This window comes from Catharus ustulatus, chromosome 14 (assembly GCF_009819885.2).
Source record: "Catharus ustulatus isolate bCatUst1 chromosome 14, bCatUst1.pri.v2, whole genome shotgun sequence".
Lineage (NCBI taxonomy): Eukaryota > Metazoa > Chordata > Aves > Passeriformes > Turdidae > Catharus > Catharus ustulatus.
The window spans coordinates 7,203,207-7,226,927 of record NC_046234.1 but is presented as its reverse complement, the minus strand read 5'-3'; the positions used below and the strand labels follow the sequence as shown (position 1 = coordinate 7,226,927).

The 23,721-nt window shown below is 50.2% G+C and overlaps 1 protein-coding gene across 1 annotated transcript; it reads left to right on the top strand.

Moving 5' to 3' along the window:
• The first annotated feature begins 1,542 nt into the window (after positions 1 to 1,542).
• LOC117003017 (pre-mRNA 3'-end-processing factor FIP1-like) lies at positions 1,543 to 23,411 on the top strand. The gene is given in 21 exon segments (XM_033072616.2): positions 1,543 to 1,636; positions 2,885 to 2,924; positions 5,725 to 5,809; positions 6,669 to 6,775; positions 7,482 to 7,540; positions 8,554 to 8,645; positions 8,647 to 8,665; positions 11,040 to 11,120; positions 11,123 to 11,169; positions 11,868 to 11,952; positions 11,955 to 11,991; positions 12,939 to 13,044; positions 14,035 to 14,233; positions 15,075 to 15,101; positions 15,635 to 15,692; positions 16,172 to 16,227; positions 17,194 to 17,398; positions 19,214 to 19,331; positions 19,333 to 19,373; positions 22,101 to 22,149; positions 22,151 to 23,411. Coding segments are annotated over 21 exon segments (1,689 nt in total). The 3' UTR covers positions 22,235 to 23,411.
• Positions 23,412 to 23,721: the final 310 nt, after the last annotated feature.

Below are 23,721 nucleotides of genomic sequence, written 5' to 3'. Positions count from 1 at the left end.
ATGTAAACCCTATGATCTATAGTAGTCTTTCTTGAGCAGTAAATTAAAACTTGTGTAGGAAATAGGTTTGTATATTTGTATTCAGTGATAACAAATATAACCTGAGAATTTGGCTAGAGAAGAAACTTCTTAACAACAGTGCTGGTCCCATGGGATAGGTAATAAAATTGGAAAGAGGAATTACAGTAGCTCTTAGACTAATAAGAATTTGAAATTAAAAAGCAAATATTAATCAAAAGGTGATGACTGATCTGTATTTACTGTAGATTATATGGCGTGAAAGCCTAGAGGAATAATTGAAAACTACTGGTTCTCCAGACAGTTTCTACAGGGATCTCCTTGGACTTTTTTGACAGTGAAGTGTCTGAATAGAGCGGCAAAAGTCAAAAGGAATCCTGGGTTTTGTTGTAAATGAAAAGCCACTGTTGAGGCTTGTTGATGAGCAGCACTTTCCCACCTCTGGAGAGTTAACCTGGATCCATGAGTATCACCAGGGATCTCATCAGCTCCTGGTGATGTTTGGATGTCCAGTTCTTCTGGTGAGTATTCATTCAGCATTCCCAGTGTAGGGTCCAGCAGGGCACACGGACCTCAGCCACACTGGAACCACAGGGTGGAGAGAGGCAACATTATAACCCGGGATTTTTCTGGCACTGCTTAGTGCATGGAACAGGTAACTTGCTTCAGGACCCTCTATAGTTTTTGTGAGCTGAAAATCAACTTGCTCTGAATTTCCGTGTGGCACTGATGGAGTTGAGGGTTCTGGAAGAGAGGAGAGGGTGATGCTACAAACAGGAGCTCCAGATGGAGCTGCAGAAGGAGCCTCAGGCGCTGCATCTCCAGGCTGTGACATTCAGCATCCACCGAGGAGCCGCACAGCCGGACCTGGCAGGTGCCAACCCCGCCCAGCCGGTCCCGAACATGTCCCCAGCTGCTGGGAGCAGTGACACGGAGCTGCTGAACCTTCCCAGCGCGGCACTGCTGCGGGACTCCTCTCGCTCTTCGCCCGCTCGGGCTCTTCTGCGCGGCGCGTCAGCCTGGCGAGACTGCGGAGAGAGGCCGAGAGGTGAAAATCCCGGAAAGCTGAGGATCCCGGAAAGGTGAGAATTCCGCTTTACGGGAGAGGCGGCGGGCAGGGCCGCGCTCCCCCTGCGGCGCATGCGCGCGGGCTTGGCGGGGCGGGTTTGGCGGGCGAGCGGCACCGGGGCCCGGCGGGCTCCGAGCGCGGCGTTAGGGCCCGGCTTCAGGCGCCGTGAGCGCGGCTGCGGGGCTCTGCGAGGCCGGCGGCGCTAGGGCCCTGCGGGGCGCTCGTCGGGCGGCGTTAGGGCCCGGCGGGACAGCGCGGGCGGCTCTGGGGCCCTGCGCGCCCACGCCGGGGGTCTCGCCCCCCCCCTCCCGCCATAGAAGGAGCAATGGCGGCGCCGTAGCGCGGCCGCCGAACCCCCGCCCGAGCGCCGCGCCCGGGCCCGGCGGGAGCCGAGCGGGGCCGCCGCTCCTCCTCCTCCTCCTCCCGCCGCCGCTCCCCGCAGCCCCGCGGCCGCCATGGCCACCGAGCTGGAGCCGCCGGCCGCCGGCGCCGTGACGGGCGCGGCGCCGCTGGAGGCGGAGGAGGACGAGGAGCACTGGCTGTACGGGGGTAGGTACCGCCGGCCGCGGGGGCAGCGCGGGGCCCCGGCCGGCAGCGGGCCCGGCCCCGCCTCAGGGCCGCCCCCGGCTGCGGGGCCGTGCGGGACTGGGGGCGGCCCCGCGGGAGGGAGGGACGGAGGGACCTGCATCCCTGCATGGGCCCCCTCAGAGACACGGGCATCCCTCCATGGGCCCCCTCAGAGACACGGGCATCCCTCCATGGGCCCCCTCAGAGACACGGGCATCCCTCCATGGGCCCCCCTCAGAGACACGGGCATCCCTCCATGGGCCCCCTCAGAGACACGGGCATCCCTCCATGGGCCCCCTCATAGGCACGGGCATCGCTCCATGGCCCCCTCAGAGACACGGGCATCGCTCCATGGGCCCCCTCAGAGACACGGGCATCCCTCCATGGGCCCCCTCATAGGCACGGGGCATCGCTCCATGGGCCCCCCTAGAGACACGGGCATCGCTCCATGGGCCCCCCTAGAGACACGGGCATCTCTCCATGGGCCCCCCTAGAGACACGGGCATCTCTCCATGGGCCCCCTCAGAGACACGGGCATCGCTCCATGGGCCCCCTCAGAGACACGGGCATCGCTCCATGGGCCCCCTCAGACACACGGGCATCGCTCCATGGGCCCCCTCAGACACCGGCCTGTGCCCCCCTGGCAGCCGCCCCCGGCCTCCCTCAGGAGCGCTCCAGCGGCTCTGCAGGGCGGGTGGCGGTGTGTTATTGTCCTTTTATCAGTAACTGATGCACGGAGGTTAACGCGATGCTTTGTTAATAGTTTCAGTTCGCTTATCACCCAAACCGTGTGAACCCCTGAGCTAACGGGGCCGGGATGTGGCCGGCATAAAGCACAGGATTTTATTGAAACGTCTTTGTCCTCCCCATAGGCTTTCCACATGAATGCTTTATATTTCTTCTTGCCAGACGTGTTAAAATTCTATATAAAGACCTTCATAGGTGACTTCAGTTCCTGTTTGATTGTTGTCTCTCATCTCTGAGACTTAACATGTATATTTTGTATTTGGTTTGGTGTGAGACATCACCTCTGCAGATGGGTGATGTTTGTTGAGTTGGGGTTTTTTTAGTTGTTCCGTATCTAGTTGAACTTTGTTGAAGAGATGGTGTTGGGGTTATAGTGCCTTGGCACCACTAGGTATTTCTGTACCTGTGATGCCTTTAGTGCTTGAATTTAGCTTTTTTCCTTTCACTTGAATAATTCCTTTGTTCTTACTGTTGTTTTTGCAGATGACACCACTGGTAAGCAAGAAGATGGACCAATTTCTGGGTGAGTCCTGAGGCTGTTTATTCATGATAACAATACATGGTGTGAAGATTGAGCCTTGTTGAGCAGAACTCTGTGAATGCTTTGGAGCAGTGCTGCTGCCAGGAACAGCAGCCTGTCCTTTCCCCATCCCATGGGATCATCCCAGCTGGGGGTGGTAGGCATTTATGGATGTGGAAGCTGAACTGGATGAGTGAACTGGTTTGATTTAGAGCTAACTTTTAGCATTTTTTTTCTCTCAGTATTTAGTTTCAAACCAGATCTATTTTCCAGTTTAATTCCCTGGGTAAAATGATACCCTCAGTGAGGATTGGCTTTGTGCTGGCCTGGCTGTGCTTTAGTCTGGGAAAGGGAAAAACCTTGAGCTTGGGTTAAAATCTTGAGATGCTCAAACTAGCACATTTTGTGAGATCTCTCAAGTGGTGTGGGTAAGACTTGGAGGTAAAACCAATAATGAGTTTGGCTTTCTGTGTGTGGAAGGGATTGTATGTCCTGGGATTTATTTCCTCTCTATTTGTAGCTCTGTGTTTTGCACCAGCAGAGCTTGGTCTCAGCACAGGATTACCTGTTTGCCATTTTAAATGTAACATTTTTCAAAAGGTTTGGTTTTCACAGGGCTTGTGTGTGTTCAGCCCCTTCCAAAGTTCGGTTTAGTGTTTATTGTCATTGTAGGTTCAGTGTCTAGAATGTTGAGGTTGTTACAGGCACTGTCCTACTTCTGGGCTTAAGGAATATGAAAACTTGTTCAAATAAACAAGTAGTAAAAAACATGGTGAATTGTTACCTAAAAACATCAAATGAGCTCTGTGAGGAGGAACAGCTTTTAGACAGAAATTTACAGCTGCTTTACATAAATCTGCTACTCCTTGTCACATTCATCTGAATGTAATTTTATTTTACAAGCAGGACTAAAAATCTGAATTTCCAGCAACTGTCTCCAATAACTGCAAAATGCAGGAAGGAAGAATATTAGTGGCCATACTGGCTCTCATTTCCCCCTGCTTTTTACTTTTTTCCCCCATATTTCTTTGTTGCACAATGAGAATGTACCTAAATGAAGAGCTGTGGGGTGTTTTAAGAAAAATGACTCTTTGTTTGCTCTGCTGTCAGCAGCTGCAGCTCCAGGGATGCGCTGCTGGCTTGTGTGGAGTGTTTGTCCCCAGCCAGGAAGCAGAAATCTGCAGAGTTTGGGATGCAGCATCACTGACATTCCCAAGCCTGAGGGATATGTTAGATGCCAGCAGGATGCTGGGCTGTCAGCAGTGCCCAGGATTGTGTTGGCATTCTGGGGCAGTGAAATCTCTGTGTCATGTTTTTCTGTGTCCAGATGTTGCTGAGGATCTGTCAGAGAGGTTAGGGAAAAGCTCCTGGTTCCTGAGTGTCACCATAACCTCCAATTCATACATTTTAATGCACACCCACAGGTGCTTCATGTGACTTGCAGCTGAAGGTAACACTTGTCACTCTTCCTGAACACAGTCATCTCAGAGTTCTGAGGAGATTCAGGGGTGGAGGTCAATGCTTGGATTAGGCAAAAAGGTTTTGGATCCATCAGAGAGATTTTCTCCAGTAATCCACGCTTTGGTCCTCACATCACAGCCTGTGTCTGCAGCATGGAAATACTGGAGGCTGATTTTCCCTCTGCCATCTGGGCTGCCTTTTACACCTGGAACTGTGTGCAGGTGTCACATCAGGAACTTGGCACCCATGGGGCCTGTGCTTGGTCAGCTGCCCAACCTTCAGCCCTCTTTTTGATCTCAGCCTGATGTGGTTCTTTGCATATGGGACTTTCCCAAAGTGGGGCTTCAGTTATGCTCAGATTGTTCTTTGTTTTACGCTCAGTCGCTGTTGGGTTGTGTTGTTTTGCCTTTCTTGGGTGGTGTCTCAGTCTGAGGTGGCTTTGACCTGACCAGTGTTTGGATTCTGTAAGGTGTTTTTGAAGACAATCCTGTGGATGTTTGTTGTCTGACATGGGATTTTTAAATTAATAGCAACGTCTCCACAAAGCACCGGTGGAGAATTGGGTTTCCTTGGCCTGGGCAGTTCTGATTGTCTCTGTTGAAAAAACTCAGAATTATTTTGAAGTCCTGCAAAGTTTTACCTATGACATTAGAGACAAATGAGCTCTCTGTATTTCAGTTCTGTAACACCTGGCACAATCTTTTCTAGCATGTTTACATCAATTCCACTTTCACTTGGCCGGTGCAATAAACAATGTTAACATTTGTACAAACTCTTTAAACTGGAGGTGAATCCAAACCTGACCATTGTTTCATCAGGTCTGATTTGTAATGAGTGAGAAGAATGGGTGCATAATTATCTGACTTTTCCTTTTGGAATTTTAACTACTTACTGTAAACTATTTGTAGAAACACTAAAATCACCTTTTCCTTAATTTCTCTGGGACAGATGCCTTTGCTGCTGACTAAATGCATGTGTAATTATTAGCATCCTAAAGGAGGAGGTGAAATTTTGCTTATTATGGTCTTATTCTTATCAGTTGTGATTGTGCCAAATCCAAGCAGAGCCAGCTGCCACTGAGCTGTTGAGTGCTGTCAGGTGCTCTCTGGATGTGTGAAACTGATTCTTCCCAGCAAAAGCAAAACCAAGCCAGGAGAATGGATTTTTTTGTCAGGTAGTTGAGCAAATGCCAGCAGAACAAACATACAACAAGAATAAAGCATTGTGTGAAAGCCACCTGGGAAAAGGCTTTAGAACCGGTTGTAGGTGACCCTCTAGGCTGGGCTTGTCCGTTTTCTCTCCTGTGTCATGGTCACTTTGTTTTCTCTGTCCCCTTCTCCAGACACACAGAATCTGCTCACCCTCTGCAGGATGCCCCCCAGGAGAGCCGGCCCGTCAACAACGAGGACAGGGAGATGTCCCAGCACGTACGTGGGCATTTCTGTGCTTCCCAGCACTCCTGGGGACAAACAGGGACTCTGAAAATCCTGGTGCTGCCTAACACTCTGTATGTGCAGTGTTGGATGTACTGCCAGCCATTCCCAAAGCAGTGCTGACAGAGGAGGGAGAGGAAGGTTGCTTCTCCCCACCCTCCTCTCCTGGGTTCTTTGATGGGTTTTTCTGCCACTGTTCTTCCACATCAGACGGTTCTGTGACAGACCCATGTGCTGTGGAAAAGGAGGGAAGGTGAGGGACACCTTCCTCCTGCAGGGTGAGGTGTTAATTCAGCTCATGCTTCTCACAAAACTGCACTTGCTGCAGATCTGGAATATTTCTTTGTCTGTTCCTTTGTGCCCAGCGCTGGGGTTGCACTGGAGTCAAATCTGTAAAGTGAAGTGATGTGAGGGCTGATTGTGCTAAATCAGCCAAACCAAACTCCTCAGCAGCTCCCTACCACAGAAGTTGTGGTGAGGGATTATTTACCTTGAGGTTCTTAGGTGAAGCCTGGTGAAAATGTATTTTGGTGGTTTTCACTTGTGGTTGTGTACTTTGACCATGGCCCTGGTGAAGGAGGTGTGTCAGAAAAGCCCCAACTCTGCAGAAGAGTGGGGCAGAGGAACTGAGGGATGTGGTGAAATTGTTAGAACTAAGCTAAACCTTCCCCAGGTTCACAACTATTGCCCCAAATTTCAGGTAGGGCCAAATCTTCAAAGGACACAGGAGTTTCTCTGTGGGCAGCTGCCTGTTGTTGTTGAAGGCTGTTCAGGAAGCTTCCAGAGATTTGGCTGTGCTGGAGAACTATCAGTTGTGTGCACTGATAGCTCCTGTGTGCCTGTGCTGTTGCAGGCCCTTCCCAGTGGTGAGGATGATGAGGATGACAGTGACAGTGACAGCGATGACGACGACGTGAAGGTCACGATTGGCAACATCAAGACGGGAGCGCCGTCCTACATGTGGGTACTGCTGGGTGTGGGGCTTTGCTGAGGGGTCCCAGCATGCTGGAATGGAAAGGGATGAGCTGAGAGCTGCTCTGGCTCCTGGCACCAGCGGCCAGAACACCACAGTGGGCTCAGGAGCTGATGGGCAGCTCTGCCCTGCAAGTGCTTGTTGGGAGAATCTGTCTGGAAAATGGGAATGGTGATCTGTGGGGCTGCTGCTGGAAAATTAACTTACTAATTCCTGGGCAGAATCAAAGGTGGGAAGTTCTGCTTAACCCATCTGTGAAAACTTCCAGAAGCAAAATCTGTATTGCTAAGAATTTACATAAGCTGTGAATTTACTAATTTCCAGCTGTCTGATTTTCTGTGGCTCAGAAATGGCGAGGCTGGATTTGAGAAGCAGGAAATTATATTTTTTACAGCTCTGCCTAATGTGCATTGAATAAAAATAGTAAGACAGCACTTTTGCTTGCTGCTAGCAGCCTTCCTCTTACACAAGCCACTTACCTGTGCTTTGCTGCATATTCTAATTTTTCCACTTTATGGATAATTTCCTTCTCTTGTTGTTGAGGTGGTTTCACTCTGATGGATGACTCTGAATAGCAAACCCAGGTGAAATAAAGCATCTCCTGAAGGGTGTCAGGGCTTGAATATATTTTGCATGAGAATCTTTAGCCAAGTCATTTGTTCAAATGCCAACATAGTGATTCTTTTCCAATAGGGGAACTCCTATGAATCTAAACTTAAAAACGGGTAGAGGCTATGGAGCATCAGCTTCAGGTATTGCTGTTATTTTTATCCTTCACCTTTGCAGTATTTCACCTACCTGGCACTGACAGCTGCAGCAGCTGCAAATTTTGCTCTGTTTAAAAGGATACAGAATTAGTGTAAACCAGGAGTAAGAAGTGCATTTCTTAAAAATCAGTGCTCCCAGCACAGTCTGAGGGGCAGGATGCAATGATTTAATTACCCATCACTGAGCAAGGTGATTATAATTCTATTTCAACTAGGAAAAAAATGTGTTGATTGATACTTTATAATAAAAGACAGAATATTTCTAAAATACATTGTTGCACTGGGCCTGAGCATTGCAGCCCTGGAACTCAGTGCCCTGGGCTACTTGCAGAGTAAAATTCTAAAAGAAACAAAATCTGACCTTGAGTATCAGCTGTGCTTATTGGGCTGCTGAAATTTTCCCCACCATTCAGTTCAGTTTCTCCTGTAGATTGAGTCTTGGATTCTGTCCTTCCACATATGTGAGACTGTCCTTTCACGGGCTTCATCTGCTCCCTTCCGCTAATTGCTTTATCCAAACAAATTATCTTCTGATTGAGAAAATAAGAACAAATTCCCCTTGTACATTCTGTACCTGACAGATTTCTGCAGGCTCCTCTTAGTCCACTAAAGACTGATCCTGAAAAAGTCTCTTATTATGACAAAATGTGTCTGTCTTGGGAGGGGAAAAGAAATACTTTGCCTGGGGAGAAAAATTATTAAATTTTATTTCCATTTGGGGTAAATTTCATGCATGTCCTAATGATTTACTCTGTCTGCAGTACCAATCTGGGTTGAATTTGCTTCTCTGCTGTTCAGCTGCAGGTGCTGCACACCCTGTTTGTTTGTGGAGTGACTGGAGTCCTTTTTATTAAAAAGCTGACTGTGGTTACCTGCGTGCTGTAAAGCCGGTGATTAATTCACTGCAGTGCTTTGTTTTTTACTGGAATAATTTGCTGAGCAAATGAGTGGATTAAAGGCATTGCATTAAAAGTTGTAACAGTCCCTCTCTCCCAAAGCCAAGCTGCAGCCCAAAGGTATTGACTTGGATGCTGCAGGGAATATAAATGGATTGCCTGTGATAGAAGTGGATTTGGATTCATTTGAAGACAAAACCGTGGAGGAAGCCAGGTGAGGCCTCACAGTTCCTTGTGGTAAATATTTTCTGCAGTTCTACTTGTGTCTCTTATTTCACATGTAATTTCTGTCCATTTATTGTTGCCAGGGAACAGGGAAGCTGGAACAATGTGTGTTGCTCAGCCTCTGCTGCCTGGCTAGACAATCAATGGCATTTACTGATTGAGCAAGCTATGCTCTATGTAAAATTGGGTTGCATTTATTCTAGTAATTGAACTTCCCTAAAGGGAGCAGCTATTTTTTTTAAATGGTCTATTTTATTAATTCCCTGCTTCCTGAGAACATTGCACTGATACCAATCCAATAATGCTTGGCCTTAAAGGCAGCTGAGTGGGGTCAGGATTTGGGTGTTATTTGTTTTCCTCTTCCTGTGCAGGAGCTTGTTCTGTGTCCCCAGGCCATGCCCAGAGTTGTCCTGTGGTCCCTCCTCATTTGGGTCCTGGGGCTGCCCACACTTATTTGTAGGAGGGAGATTTCTCCCCTTACAGCTGTAGGATGCTACAAATCAACTGCTGTTTTCTTCTGATACAAAAGTAATTGAAGGAACTAGACATCCAGATTTTTGCTGTGCTACTCTCATAAAATGTGCTGTGATTAAATGTCAACTGAAACAAAAAGTCCACTTGCCTTTTCTCAGCCACCATTTTTCTCCCTGCCAGCCCCTGTATTTTATTTATCTTTCAGCAATATTGCTGTGCTGAGTAAGTAGAGCTTTCCTGAGGTTGCCTGTGCTGTGGTCTGGGTATCTCTTGCCCACATCAAGGGCACTCCAGTGCTGAAAGCTCCATGGGCATGTCCAGGTGTCAAACCAGCACTGAAGCACCCTGCAGATGGTGCAGGCAGAATGGAACAGAAGCTTTTTCTTCTGCAGGGATTTCTCCTTGAGTGCCAAGTGAGACAGAGGGGAATGGGAAGAAAATGAGTTAGAAAGGATACAGTGAAGTTCAAAGATAAAGCATGGACATGGTTGTGGCCATGCTGACATCCCTGGACCAAAATAGAGCCAGCTGCCCTAAAACAGTGTTGGAATGCAATAGAGGGAAGATTTCTGCAGAGCTGTGTGGTCTGTAAGTTTATTTTAGATAGCAAGTAGCTCATTACTCAACAGCCTTTCAAGTTGATATCCTTTACAGTTAATTGTTCAGCAGCTTGGTATGTCTGAGTGAGGGAAGTGGAGGGAGAAATCCTGTGTGGAAGAGCTGATAGAGGTCTGAAATGGAGGCTGATAAAATCCACATGTAAATGTTGTGTTGCTGAGTCTGTGTGGATGCAGTTTGCATGTTTGAGTGGTGCAGCACAAAGAGTGGCCAGCCCAGGAGATAAACCTCACTGCTTAGACCTCACAGTTAAACCAAGCTCAGCTTGGGCAGAGTTCTGCTTGCCCCTTGTCGCAGCTCTTTGTTTTGGATTGGTCTGTGTAGAAATATCTGTGTGTGGGGGATGTTTGAGGGACACCTCAGCTGGGCAGGAGTTGCTTTGTAGTGCTGGGAGGTGGGAGGGGAGCTCCTGGAATTCCTGCAGCTGGGATTGCCCCTCTGCATCTCTGCTTTCTTGGCAAGCAGTTTGTGGTCACCCTCTTATTCACAAGTGCTCGTGCTGAATTAGCACATTGCACAGGAGCCTGGCAGTGGGAGATAACGCTGGGATGGCTAATTAGGATTGTGATGAACTGTAATTACTTGTGTAGTCCAGGGTGCAATCAATAAAAACCTTGCTGCCTTTCACAAAATGGGCGAGCCCCAGAATCTCCTCTCAAAACAGCAAAGGCACTGATGGTCAGCAGGGGAATGCGTGGGCTTAGTTCTGCCAGGAAAAAGGTTCTGTGGCTCCACCCCATTTTTGTGGTGGGGGCTGGAACTGTCACTCCTGTGCTGTGCCCAGCACTCTGCTCATGTGGACAGCTGGAAGAAACCAGCCTGAAAAAATCAGCCTGGTGGATAATGATTGCAGGGAGCTCCCAAGGGCTGTGGAGTTGCTGTGCTGTGTCCCCACTGCTGTGCTGTGTGTCCCAGTGTGTGTCCCCACTGCCTGTGCTGTGTGTCCCCACTGCCTGTGCTGTGTGTCAGTGTGTGTCCCACTGCTGTGCTGTGTGTTCAGTGTGTGTCCCACTGCTGTGCTGTGTGTCCCCACTGCTGTCCCCCAGGGGTCCGACTGCTGCTCAGGCCATGTCCCTTTCCCACCCAAGGTGCAGCCACTGTCTCCTCTGTGGCACCCACAGCTTTCTGTTTGGTATGCAAACTTGGGAAACAAGGGAAAGCACAAGCTGGGCTCTCTGGAAAACTTTTGTTGCCTTAACCCTTTTTGTAAGCAGTTACTTGAGAATGCAAGTGTGCAGAACCTGTGTGTTAACTCCTGCTCCCTCTGCCAGGTGCTGATCTTTCTGATTACTTTAATTATGGATTCAATGAAGAAACATGGAAAGCTTATTGTGAAAAGCAGCGGCTGCTCCAGCTGGGCTGGACCCTGCTCCTCCCATCAGCACTGAGAACAAGATCACGGTGGGTGATGTGTGACTCCTGCTCCTGCCCCCAGGAAAACTGGGATTGTGTTTGTAGTCACAGAGATGAGGTGTAAGAGCAGGAGATAGCTCAGTTCTGAGCTGTTCTGTGTCCTCTCAGCAAGGAGAAGTGCAGAAATTAATCCTTAAAAGATTCAAGATCTGTTGAAAATCTTTTCTGTGAGGAAGGAATAGTTCATCAGCCTGGCAGGTTTGAATCACTACAGCAACAAGACTGCAGTGTATTTCCAATTGACTTGTAGGGGTGTCTGCTTGGAAAACCCTCTGGATGAGAGAGGTGCAGGGAGGGGAGCTGGGTCCCCAGGCTTGTTTTGCTCACTGCTGGTGCTGCTGCAGTGGTGTGGCTGCCTTCTGTGTTTGCAGACTTGCAGGAGTCCATGGTGGCCTTCAGAACTTCAGCCAGATTGTCAGTACAGCAGGTATTGCTCAGTCCAGTTTTGACTTAGTGACTCCATGGAGAATAATAGGAGTTTAATAAGCTCATAACAGGACTTTTGATGGGAGACAGGGACAGCAGGCTGAGGCTGGAATGGCCACTGGCTGACAGAAATGGCTGTGCCTTGACTGAAGAATAGGTTGCTGTGATTGTTCCTTTTCTTTTGCTGAGGGTCAATGTCTGCTGCTCCATTCAGTTGAAAGAAGGGCACAACACTGTGTGTTATCTATTACCTTCCATAGGTCCAGCAGGGAAGAACAGGAAATGCTGAAAAAGAAGTGGAAAACAACATCATCAAAACAGAGTTCAAAACAGACTTCTTGGCTCTGGTGGAGGACGAATGAAGGCTGGGCCTCCTCCCAACAGGTAAGAGAGGAGCATGTTTTTCATGGGGGCACCTGGGCCACATCTGAGTCTCCTCAAGCCTCAAAGAGAAGCTTTTAAGCTTGGCAGGAAGCTGCTGTGGTCACTCACTCAGTGTCACCTCCAGCAGTGCAAGCCCTGCCTGCCCTTTGTCCCTCCTTGGTGCAGGGAGGGAATCCTGGATCCCAGCTGATGGGACACATCTCTGGGAGTGGAAGGAGCCAGGCAAACACCTCAGCTTTGAGGGCTCACACTGCTAACATTGCTTGTGCTTGCTTGGCTTATTCCTACTCCCACGATGTTAATCTTTGCCTCCTCAAGTGGAAGTGGATTACGAGTTTGGCAGAGGATAAGAGGAGCTGTTGGTTCCTGAGCCTGTGTGCGACGCTGCTGGACGTGTGGTAAAACAACTGAGTCATTCTGAGGGGCAGCCTCTGCTGGGAAACCACTTGGCCCTTAGCAGATCAATGGGGTTTTATCAAAAGCTTCAGAAGAACACACCAAACAAGCCAGAGCTTTGGGGTCAGGGTGTTTCTGTTGCTTCATTCACAAAACAGCTTTTGCACACCTGCCTTGCAGAAAGCAGCCCTGCATCCCAACTTTACCCCTTGTCTGGGAACCAACTCTGCTTCAAGGATGAGCATTAAAGCTCTGCTCAGTCTGTTGGATTTGAGCACTTTGGGGACATTTCTGTCCTGGTGTGTAATCCCTGTTTTTACACCTATTCGTGGTGGTTCTTTGGATCACTCTGGGTGCTCAGAGAGCACAAACTCACCCCTGCTCAGAGAGAAATCCTTAGGAATGCAAATGGGCTTCTCCTCGGCTTCTCCTACCAGTTTGAGAGATGTTTCCCAGGTGGGAAAGAAAGCATGAAAGAAATCTGCTGACAGCAGGGAAAATTGTTCCTTTGGTGCTTGTGAGCCTGACAAGATGCCTGTGCTTTGTACCAGGAAGCTGGGTGGGACCATTGATGTGATCGGGGGCCAGGCAGGCACGATCCGCAGGGTGGAGGGGAGACGTCGGGATAAACACGCCTCGGAGGAAAACCCCATCCAGGTAAAGCTCTGTGCTGCCTTCACAAATTGCTGCTTTCACTGCACTTCTGGTGAGCCCTGGGCAAAAGTCTGTGTGTTCCTGACCTCCCAGTTCAGACCTGCAGAGCAGCAGGTAAAACATGGACCCTGTGTGAGGTGTGTGCATGGATCATTCCCTTCTGCAGGCTCAGTTTCTGGGTTAAAAGCTTGGTCTTGATGAAAGCCAGATTTGTCCTTTAAAGGCCAATCTTCCATTTGGAATGTAAAGGCCCTGAGTTCTTTCATCACCAGCTCTCCCAAAGCTGGGAGTGTGTAGCTGGGAATCTGTTCCATGGATTATTCCCTTCCCTTCCACTGTGGGGTTGGACTCTTCAAATCTGTAGTGAGGGTTTTTACGTGGGGCTGGTGCTGCTCTGTAGTTTAAAGTAGCATTTAGTCTCAAAGCAGTTGATGCAGCTCACACCTCAGACTGAACCTGGGCCTGTGTTACTGGATTTCTTGTAAGAAGTGAAAGCCTGAGTTAAAAGCTGGTGTCAGTTCTGGGCTTGCCTGCCCAGTATGTGACCGTAATGTTCTGGCTGATTTCTAGACAGGAAGCTGCAGGGTCTGAGACCATCTGCCAAACCCCCTTTTCTTAACCACCTTCCTCCTGCCAGCACTGCTAACTTGCCAGAAAAACCTAAACATGGAACCTTCCCCTTCCTGGGCCAAATCCCTCAGGTTTTTTTTCATTGGTTGTGTGGTCCATTTATTTTTTTAGTAGTCAGTTTTCCAGATCTTGCCAACAAGAAGAGTTTGCCTAAGAGACAGAATTTGCTGGGAAAGGGTTGTTTGCTGTTCCTCCCCCTCACAAGCACTGCCAGCTACACTTCAGCTCACTGTGGTGCTTCTGCATTTTGATCACTCTTCAGCCATGACCACAGTCCTGTTGTGATGCTGCCAGCCCTGTGAGGGCCCTGCTGCAGGAGCAAAGGCATTAAAACACTCTTTTCTCATTCCTGTTCCCCCTAAGGTGCTGGGAGACCATGGCAGTAAGCCCCAGCCCCCTCAGCAGCCCCAGCAGCCCTCCCAGCCCCAGCAGCCTCCTCAGCAGCAGCCCTTCGCTCCACCGGCAGGGCCTCCGCCTCCCCCGCTCGCCGGGCCTCCTCCTCCTCACTTCCTGCACCCTCCTCCTCCTGTGACTTCTGTTCCTCCTCCCCTGCATCCTCCAGGTACGTGTGCAGTGGGGGTTGGGATGTACCGGGCTTGGAGCAAACCAAAGGTGTGGAGGTTCAGTGCTGTGGGAGGGGTGAGCAATCAGGGAACAGATCCTTACCCTGGCCAGGCTTTGTTCAGTCTCCATCAGCCTGTTTCATATTTGCCCCTGAATGCTTCAAAATGGCTTGAAAAGAAACCTCAGAGCCTTGTTTCCCTGAGGGAGCCTTCCAGTGCTACTGATCCGTTTGATAAAAGTCAAGAAGCAGGTTCCTGTTTCTCTGCAAGAAGCTGAGAACTGTTGCTTCTGGCTGAAGTGAGGGGCACACTCTGGGCTTCTCCTGGTCCTGGAGAGCAGCCAGGCTCTGGAGAAGGCACCAGGAGCACTCCATGCACTGACTCCTGCCTGAGGGAGGATTCACTGCAGCTCTCACAGGTTCTTTTCCCTGGTAACTTCTCCATGGTAGCTTTTCCTACTGCCTTGCATTAAAATGCTTGCAAAATCAAGATGAACACACTGGAGTGGAACCTGCAGCAGGTTCTCCTCTCCAGCTCCTCCAGTTGTTCTGAATCCATTGTTTGTGTGTTCACACTCAGAAAAGGAGTTCCTCAGTGTAAGGGAACAGCAACACTTTAAATTATAAGGGTAAAGAGATCATCATTTGGGAAAATTATATCATTTATATGCTAATTCCCACTTAGTAGCACCAATTTTTCTGCTGCTCTGTTTGCTCCAGAGATGAGAGATTTATTCAAAATTGTGCTTTGAGGTTTAGCTTAGGTACAGGGAGTCCTGAAGTGCAGAGAGGCCATGATTTCCCTGTTGTCCTCACTTGTTTTCCCTGCTTATTTCCACAGGCCTGCCACCTCCAGGTCCAATTCCAGGTAGGTGTTACCTTGTTCTTAATAACAGCAGCAATTTGATCACACAGATTTCAGAGCATTTGGAAATAAGTGACATGAATAGGATGGCAGCAGTTTAGAGCACAGTTAATTTGAGATAAACTCCAATTGAGCATTGAACCTGAGTTATTTATCTTCTCTTCTGACATAAATTTGTAGGTCAGAATAACTTGGTTGTTATATTCTGATCAGAATGCAACATGTCTGCATCTCAAGAACCACTTTTCCTCCATGGGGCTGTAAGAGTTAATTGTTACTCCTTGATGAATCTTATGCTCAGTATTTATAAGCCAAGATATAAGTAGTTTTTGCTTTGTTTTTCTTCCCATATCCCTACACAAACTAACAGAGCTTTAGGAGTATGAATTTGGGGAGGAGATCCTACCCTGAAGGAAAATTATTCCATTTTAAACAGGGCCTTGTTTAGAGTAAAAAGATGCTTTAATGGTTTTTAACTGTGAACAACACTTGTGAAGCTGCAAGATCTTGGTGCTGATTTGCCCTTCTGTGTCTAGGGTTGTTCCCACCCCCTCTGGCACCACCACCAGCTCTCCTCATCCCAACCTTGGATGGGTAAGAGCACACCTGGGTAAGATCACACCATGGGAGCAGCTCCCCTGGAGGAGGGAGGAGGAGAACAGCTCCAAAATCAGTGCTGGGGGTGCATGGTCTGGTCTTGGGGTGGGGTGGGGGATGAGGGCAGAGTCTGTCAGGAATCCTCTGTGCATTCACCTGGATTTGTCATATTCAAGGCACAGGAAGGAGCCAATAAAATCTAGGTAAGCCTAGAGGAGTTGATGGCAGGATTTGTTACTGCAGATGCTTTCTCTGGAGGTGCCCCAGGTAGTTTGTGAGCACTGGTGCTTTCCCAGGGCAAGCAGTGTGGTCATGGCAGATTTGGAAGCTGTGGCAAAACCCTTGAGCATTTCTGGTAGTGGGGTTCCCATAGGAATGCTCCACAAACCTCCAGTAAAAACAGGGTGGAGCTGCAGCACAGCCAGAGCTGTGGGGGTCCCTGATGTCAGTAACTCACCCCCTTTTCTCTCCCAAAGGCAGCCAGCCAGCTACAACAACAGGCAGCCACCTCCCTTTGGCTACAACTCTGCAGGTGAGCACCAGCAGGACACATCCAACTGCTGCTCTCTCTGTTCCCTGGTTCTTGGCAGCCCAGGCCTTTCTGGGGCTGACACACATCACGGCTGCTCCAGCTCCAGGGTCTTGCTGCGTCCCAGACAATCCCAGGCAGGAGCACAGGCTGGGTTTGGTGCACTGGGTGTTGTGCAGGTGTGGTGCTGCAGTACTGAGGCTCAGAGAAGCCCAGAGAAGCTTCCCCAGTGTCTCAGCAGTGTTCTCCTGCCTGTTTGCACACACATGTGCTCACCCTCAATTACATTCTCTCCCTTTTCCCCACCCTCAGGGATTAGCACAACCATCCACAACTCCTCCTGGAGCTTTTGAATCCCTCCTCCCCTGCTTCACCCTCTCCCTTGCCTACAGGCTCCATCTCCTGAGGTTTTGTGATGGAGAGGCAGTGCCAGCATTTCAGCAGATTCCCTTCCCTGGTGCATCCCCAGTCCTCTCCCAGTCCTGTAGTGCCCAGCTGGGAGTGGCTGCTCCTGAGTGTGCTGAGCAGTGGAAGCTCAGGGAGCCCTGCAGGGCAGGATTGGAGGAGTGGCAGTGCCATCCCTTCCCAAGGAGAGGAGTGCTGCCAGATGTGGCACTGCTTTGGGATACAACCTCTGTGTTCCAGCTGACCACCTCTGCCAGGGAAATGCTGGTGGCTCTGGCCTTCCCAGGTGCTACCCTAGATCAGAATGTACCTGGTGGGAGGTGGGACCAGGGCTGATAGAGACTGTGCAGTGCTGCCTGTAAATGCCTGCTCTCATGCCTTCCTCTGAGAAAAGTGTTTCCTGTTCTTAGCAAACTGCTGGAAGTGAAGGGGAGGGCAGCAGGGAGCTGGGCCATTGTCCCCTTGGATCCAGCTCTGCTGCCAGAGGGGATTTTTGGAAGGGGAGCTGCAGAGGGGATGCTGGGCATGCTCTGGCTGACAGAGGGTTCTGCTCTCTGGCTGCAGATTCAGGTTTCATCAGCTACCCCCCCATCTCCACATCCCACACGCCCTGGGTGACCACGGTGGACAAGGGCACGAGCAGCTCCAGCAGCAGCCACTGGGAGTACTCGGGCTCCAGGCGGGACAGGGAGCGGGACCGCGACCGCGAGCGGGACAGGGAGCGCGAGCGTGACCGCGACCGCACCCCCACCACCAGTGAATACAACAAGTGAGTGCTGCCCTGCTGCTCCCTGCTCGCCCATGGGACTCCTGGGGGGGTCTGGCCAAGCTTGGGTGATAGAGGACACCAGCTGAATTCTCTGGAATGTCTGGGGAAGAGCTCCTTTTGGATCAATAACTACAGCACAGAGCAGGGGCTGTGTCACTGCTGATTTCCTGTCTCTGGGTCTGGGCTTTTTTGTTTAAATCCAGCAGAACCAGTTCCTCTTGCTCTCCCACGAGGCCAGTCAATGAAATAGCCCCTCTGTGTTTATTCAGTGTTTCACAGCTCGGTGTGAAGCACTGGCTGCAGGGAGCTGCTGCTTCTTGTCTCCTAAATGTCACTGTCAGATCAAAGGACAAACAGCCTGCTCTCCTCCAGTCTCCTGTGGGGCTGGGAGTGCCATTCCCTGGGAGTCAGCCAGGAAATGGGAGCAGGACTACAGAGACCACCTTGGTGGGAGCTGCTGTGGCCCTGGCTGGCAGCACTCGGGAAAGGACAGGAGGTTTTGGAGCCTCCCTTTGTTGATCTAAGGTGGAGGCTGGGCTGCTGAGCCTTCCCAACCCCATCCCTTTGGTGTTCAGTCAGCAGCAAGCCTCGGTGTTTTTGCAGGCTCCAGGCTCAGAAATGCCAATAATCATTCAAAACATGATCAGAATGTGCATTCCTGGCACAGGGTGCTTCCTGCCAGGGAGCTTCCCAGCCCAGGGAGGGAGCAAACAGGGCACTGTGCTCCTAATTTATTTATTTTTCCTTTATAAGCTCTTGTGGCACTGTGGATGTGGGGGGAGGAATGAGAAATAGAAGACAAACTTGCTAAAATTGGAAGGACTCAGACTCCCCCACTTCCTGGTCCATGCTGGAGCCAAGGGCTGGGATCAGCACTCCTGAGCACATTGCTGCCATTTCTGGGTGGTGTTGGGAGCACCCTGGTGCAGGTCAAAGCAGGACAAGCGGCCTCTTGGAGCACTCCCAGCTCATTGATCCTGGACATTTATTTGTCCAGCTTGTTTCCAGGAGTGTCAGAACAATGTTTCTGACTTCCTTTCTCCCAAGTCTGAGTATTGTTCCCACAGAGGGACTTGTTAACCCTTCAGATTTTGGCTTTCAGGAGTTCACCAGGGGTGTTTAGAGATGTTTCTGGGTGGGAAGAACAGGGAAAATAATTTTGAGGGGTTTTGGTTTGTCAGGATCCTGCCTTTCTATTCATGTGAACCCACCAATGTCTCATTTTCCTTTGACTTGTTATTTAAAACTGTCTGAAATATTTGTCCCAAAATAATATGGTTCTGAAATGTTCTGTATTTTTTGGTATTGAAAAGCTTGGAAGTTTGAGTGTGCTGGGAAGTGCCAGGAGAGCCCTTTGGTTTGGTTTGGGTTCAACATTGTGCCAGTGCAGTGATGGGTTTGGCACTGCCAGAGGGTTTTGGTCTTCATGGAGTTTTTTTTGATGTGCTTGAGGTCCTGGGGAATGTGTGTGCAGGGTGTAGAGGGGAGTGTGGGACGTGTCTCAGTTTGGGGTACAACCCTGCCACTCGTGGGGATTGAATGAGGTGCTTTGAGCAGGTACAGAGAGTAGCAGACAGAAACTGTGCTCACAGTTTGAGGTTTTGAGCTTGTGGGGAAGAAAACAGAGAAGAAACAAAGGCTGAGAGGTTTTCTGGGGGTGTGTGTGCTGAGGGAAAGCCCAGCAGCGATGAGAGCAGCGTGTGGAGCTGAGTTCCTGTCACAGGCATTGAGAGGTGCCAGGTGTTGCTGTGACAGTGGCAGCAGCCCTGCCCAGGTGGCTCAGGTCCCTGTGCCCACTGTCCCCTGTCCCCACAGTGACGACGAGCGGTACCGCTACTACAGCCGCGAGCGCAGCTACGACTTCGAGCGCGATTATCGGCGCAGCCGCGACCGCAGCCGCGAGCGCGAGGAGCGGCACCGCGAGCGGCGCCACCCGCGACAAGGACGACAGCAGCAAACACAAATCCTCCCGCAGGTCAGTGGGTGACAGCAGCAAACACAAATCCTCCACAGGTCAGTGGGTTGACAGCAGCAAACACAAACCCTCCCGCGGGTCAGTGGGTGCTGGGTGGTATTCTGAGGCGCAGCAAACACAAACCCTCCTGCAGGTCAGTCAGTGCTCAGGGAATTCCGTGTTCTCGATCAGCCTGCCCGTTCCAGCTCCCTCTGTCCTAGAACCTGAGGTGGGAGGAACCATAGGGGTTGAGTTCCCACTCAGGAGAGATTGAGCTGGGACTCAGCCTCCCAGCAGAGTTCCTCTCTTCACAGAATTCACAGAATCACCCAGGTTTCAAGATCATCAAGTCCAACTCATTCCCTACACCTCAGCTAAACCATGGCCCAGTCACTCTGTGAAGAATTTCCTTCTGCCTGCACTCAGGAAATTGAGCAGGAGGAAGCAGAGCTCTTGCCAAAGCCTGATAGTACCAGGGTGAAACTTCTGGGGCAGAGCAGCATGTCCTGAAATCAAGCTTTTGTGCAGAAACTGGATTTTTAAGTTGGTCTTCCTGGAAGAGCAGTCCCCAGCTAAGAGGCAGCTCTGCTTTCTGTGCTGAGGCAGGTCCTGTGCTCAAGTCCTGTGTCACTTCACACCCCATTAATGACTTGTTCTTGGTCTTTTTTCCTGATGCTTCAGCTTCCTTCTTTAGGTGAAATTCCTGTCAGCTCTGTAGGTAGCTACCCTTATTTTGAAACTGGTATCAGAAAAACTCCTATGTAGTGACTGGAGGGAAAAGGCAGTTTTTATCCTTAAGGAGATGAGTAAGTTTTCAAGGAAGGACAGACTGCTGAAGGGTTGGAAGCAAAATGATAGGAAGAAATACTAAGACCATAACAGAAATTGAATACAGCTGAGCTGGTATCAGACAAACAAATCACTGGCTTTAGGGTTATTTCTCAGCTTCCTCTGCTCAGAATTAAAACCTTGGAGTAGATACCTCACTGTAGGAACCCAGGCCCGTGGTCCCCTCCAAGCCAAACCATTCTGGGATTGCCTGCTTGAGGCACACTGAGGTTTGAGCCTGTTTGAGGCATCTGCACATGAAAGGGTTTCATTTCCAGCTTCCTGCAAACTGAGCAGTGTGCAGGAAATCACTGACGCTGCTTCCAGTATTAAAGGACAGGGACATTGTCCCAGCATCAGCCACTGACACATGGGCCACGAGGTGGCTGAAGGTGTTTTGTGGACAGGCAGCAACCTTTTATTTTTCCCCTTTTTATTTTTTTGCCTTTAATGACTGTGAAACCATTTATTAAACCAGACAGAAAATTACTTGAAGCCAGAGCTTTTCAGCCAGGTTTCAGCCAGTTCTGTGTCTGCTGCTAAACTGGAATTCCAGCTGTGCTAAGAATTGGTCTGTGCACCTATGCTGTCCCTGCTCATGGAGCTGTGCTGCACAGTCCACAGTTTATCCCAGGATAAATTTATCTGCTTGTTCTGCACTCTGGGCTGGTCCTGACAGCTCACCTTGGTTTGAACCTGTGAGAGAAGCGGCAGAAAATCTCCTCTGAGGAGCAAGCAGAGCTGCCCCCCTTTTCCTGGGGGAGGCAGAGCTGCTCCTGGGGCTGTGTTAGCTGCAGGGCACAGGCTCAGGGCATGCAGGGCCTGCTCAGGCCTCTTCTGCCTGGGACTGCTCCCACATCACAGAAGTCCTGGGGCAACCGTCCCCACTTATCCACCCACACGTGGAAGCTGGTGAGATAAAGGAGTTCTAAAGCATGAAGGCAGGGAAGAGCCAGGGTCAGGTGTGAGTCAGCAGAAGCAGAAACAGGATCTGCCTTCCCATGGGGACCCCATTTCTCTGCTCCACTGCTCCCTTTGCTGCCCCTAGCCCAGGGATTCCCCCCAGGCCCAGGATTCCCCAGCACACCCAGGGCAGTGAAGGTTTCAAGCACCGCTTGAGTTTTAGGACTCCTTCTCCTCCTCCTCCTCCTCCTCTCCTCGGTGCTGTGTCAGAAATTGTTGGCAGCTGGCTCAGGAGTGGAAGAACAGCAGGTGTTGCCTGTGGACACTGCCAGGAGTGGCTGTGACAGTGGCAGAGTGTGGCAGTATGATGGTGGCAGTGTGTAACAGTGTGTGACAATGTGTGGCAATGGCAGTGTGTGGCAGTTGCAGAGTGTGGCAGTGTGTGACAGTGGCAGTGTGTGACAATGTGTGGCAGTGGCAGAGTGTGGCAGTGGCACTGTGTGACAACGTGTGACTGTGACAGTGTGTGACAGTGTGTGACACTGGCAGAGTGTGGCAGTGTGTGACTGTGTGACATTGGCAAAGTGTGGCAGTGGCAGTGTGTGACATTGGCAGCATGTGACATTGGCAGAGTGTGGCAGTGTGACAGTGGCAGTGTGTGACAGTGGCAGTGTGTGACATTGGCAGAATGTAGCAGTGTGGCAGTGGCAGTGTGTGACATTGGCAGTGTGTGACATTGGCAGAATGTGGCAGTGTGTGGCAGTGGCAGTGTGACAATGGCAGAGTGTGGCAGTGTGGCAGTGGCAGTGTGACAATGGCAGTGTGTGACAGTTGGCAGTGTGTGACATTGGCAGAGTGTGGCAGTGCTGACAAACCCCAGACATCCCCGCCGTTGCCCTCAGCGCTGCCGCGGTGGCTCCCGTGGGTGGGGATCAAAGATGCCCCTGTGCCCATCACTGGTCCCTGCTGTGGCAGGGCTGTGCCTGATGTCACTTTGTCCCCTGTGTCCCCTCGCAGGAAGCAGCACGAGAGCGAGGAGGGCGAGAGCCACCGGCGCCACAAGCACAAAAAAGAACAAGCGCAGCAAGGAGGAGAAGGAGGCGAGCGAGGACGGTGCCCAGGAGGGCGAGGAGCAGGACACCAAGGAGTGAGGCAGCCCCCAGCAGGAGCTCACTCCTCTGTAGCCAGCGTGGCTTTGGTGATGTTTGGCTTGGGGGGTGATTTTTTTTTATTGTTCTTTTTACTTTTTTCCAAGGGAAGAGGCTGACTGGGCGAGCCGTGGCACAGCCGAGGCAGTGCTTCGGGAGCCGAGGCTGCGCGTGCCCTTAAACTTCCTTTTTTTGTTTGGTTTTGATACAAGACAATACAGCTGTTACTAGTTACAAAGCACTGAGCTACTCTACTCATTCCACATCCCTAGGGAGAACTTTGGTGTATCAGATCCTATGGTTTCTGATGGAAGATGGCTTCAGCTGAAACTAATGCAATTAGGTCATAGTTCTTGGTTCTTTTTGTCTCATCATTCCTTTTTGAGAAACTAGGACAGTAACGCAACTTGAAATTTATTGTCCAAAGAACAGCGTGACTTAGATCCAGGAGCAGCTTAGAGTCTGGTGTCCAGTAGTTAAAAAGTCTCATCCCCAAATAAATTTCTTTATAGCTACAAAAGCAGCTTCTAGTTTCTCCGTGGCCAGCTGGGTAGTGTGAGGAGGAGCTGCAGGATCTGCTCCAGGTGGGCACAGGGCCTGCCTGGATGGGACAACTTCCAGAAGCTGCTGAGGCGTATTCACACAGCGTGTGCAGAGACTCCAAACCTGGCTTTTTTATCCATTGCAAAGGTAGTTCTGTCATGTTGCCACCTCTGTGTGGGGAATCAGTGAAGATCCATAGCAAGAGCATGAATTTCTCTTTAATTCCTTTTGGCTTAACTATTTTATTTCCTTTTTTTACGAAGAGTTGACTGAATAACCTAGAGTGCAGTAGAGAACACCAAGTCCCAGTTAGCAGTTTGCCCTCATGGGGTTGGCATTTCTATTTGGGTATCACCAACACTCCTGTCCAATGCATTCCTTTCCCTTAGATCCCAAAATAAATTTAGTCAAATTCCAGAGTTTCTTTGGACTTAGTATTGGTTGGGGAAGGGGCAACAGAGATGTTTTTGGGTGGAAAATAATTTTGAGGGGTTTTTGTCTGGTCCTTGGGATCCTGCCCTTCTATTCATGTGAGTCTGCCAATGTCTCATTTTCCTTTGACTTGTTATTTAAAACTGTCTGAAATATTTGTCCCAAAATAATATGGTTCTGAAATGTTCTGTATTTTTTGGTATTGAAAACTTGGAAGTTTTGAGTGTGCTGGGAAGTGTCCAACCTGCGCCAAGAGAACCCTTTGGTTTGGATTCAACATTGTGCCAGTGCAGTGATGGGTTTGGAACTGGAGAGCCCAGGGGACTTCTGCTGGGTTTTGGTTTTCATGGAGTTTTTTGATGTGCTGGAGCTCCTGGGGAATGTGTGTGCACTGAGGCAGGGTTAGCTGGGACAGGCTGCAGGCTGTTCCTGCCTCTGCAGCCTCGCTGGAGCCCACATTTGGGAATATCACTCACTGCCCCCTGGGCAGCTCTGCAAGCTGCAGCATCCCAGCT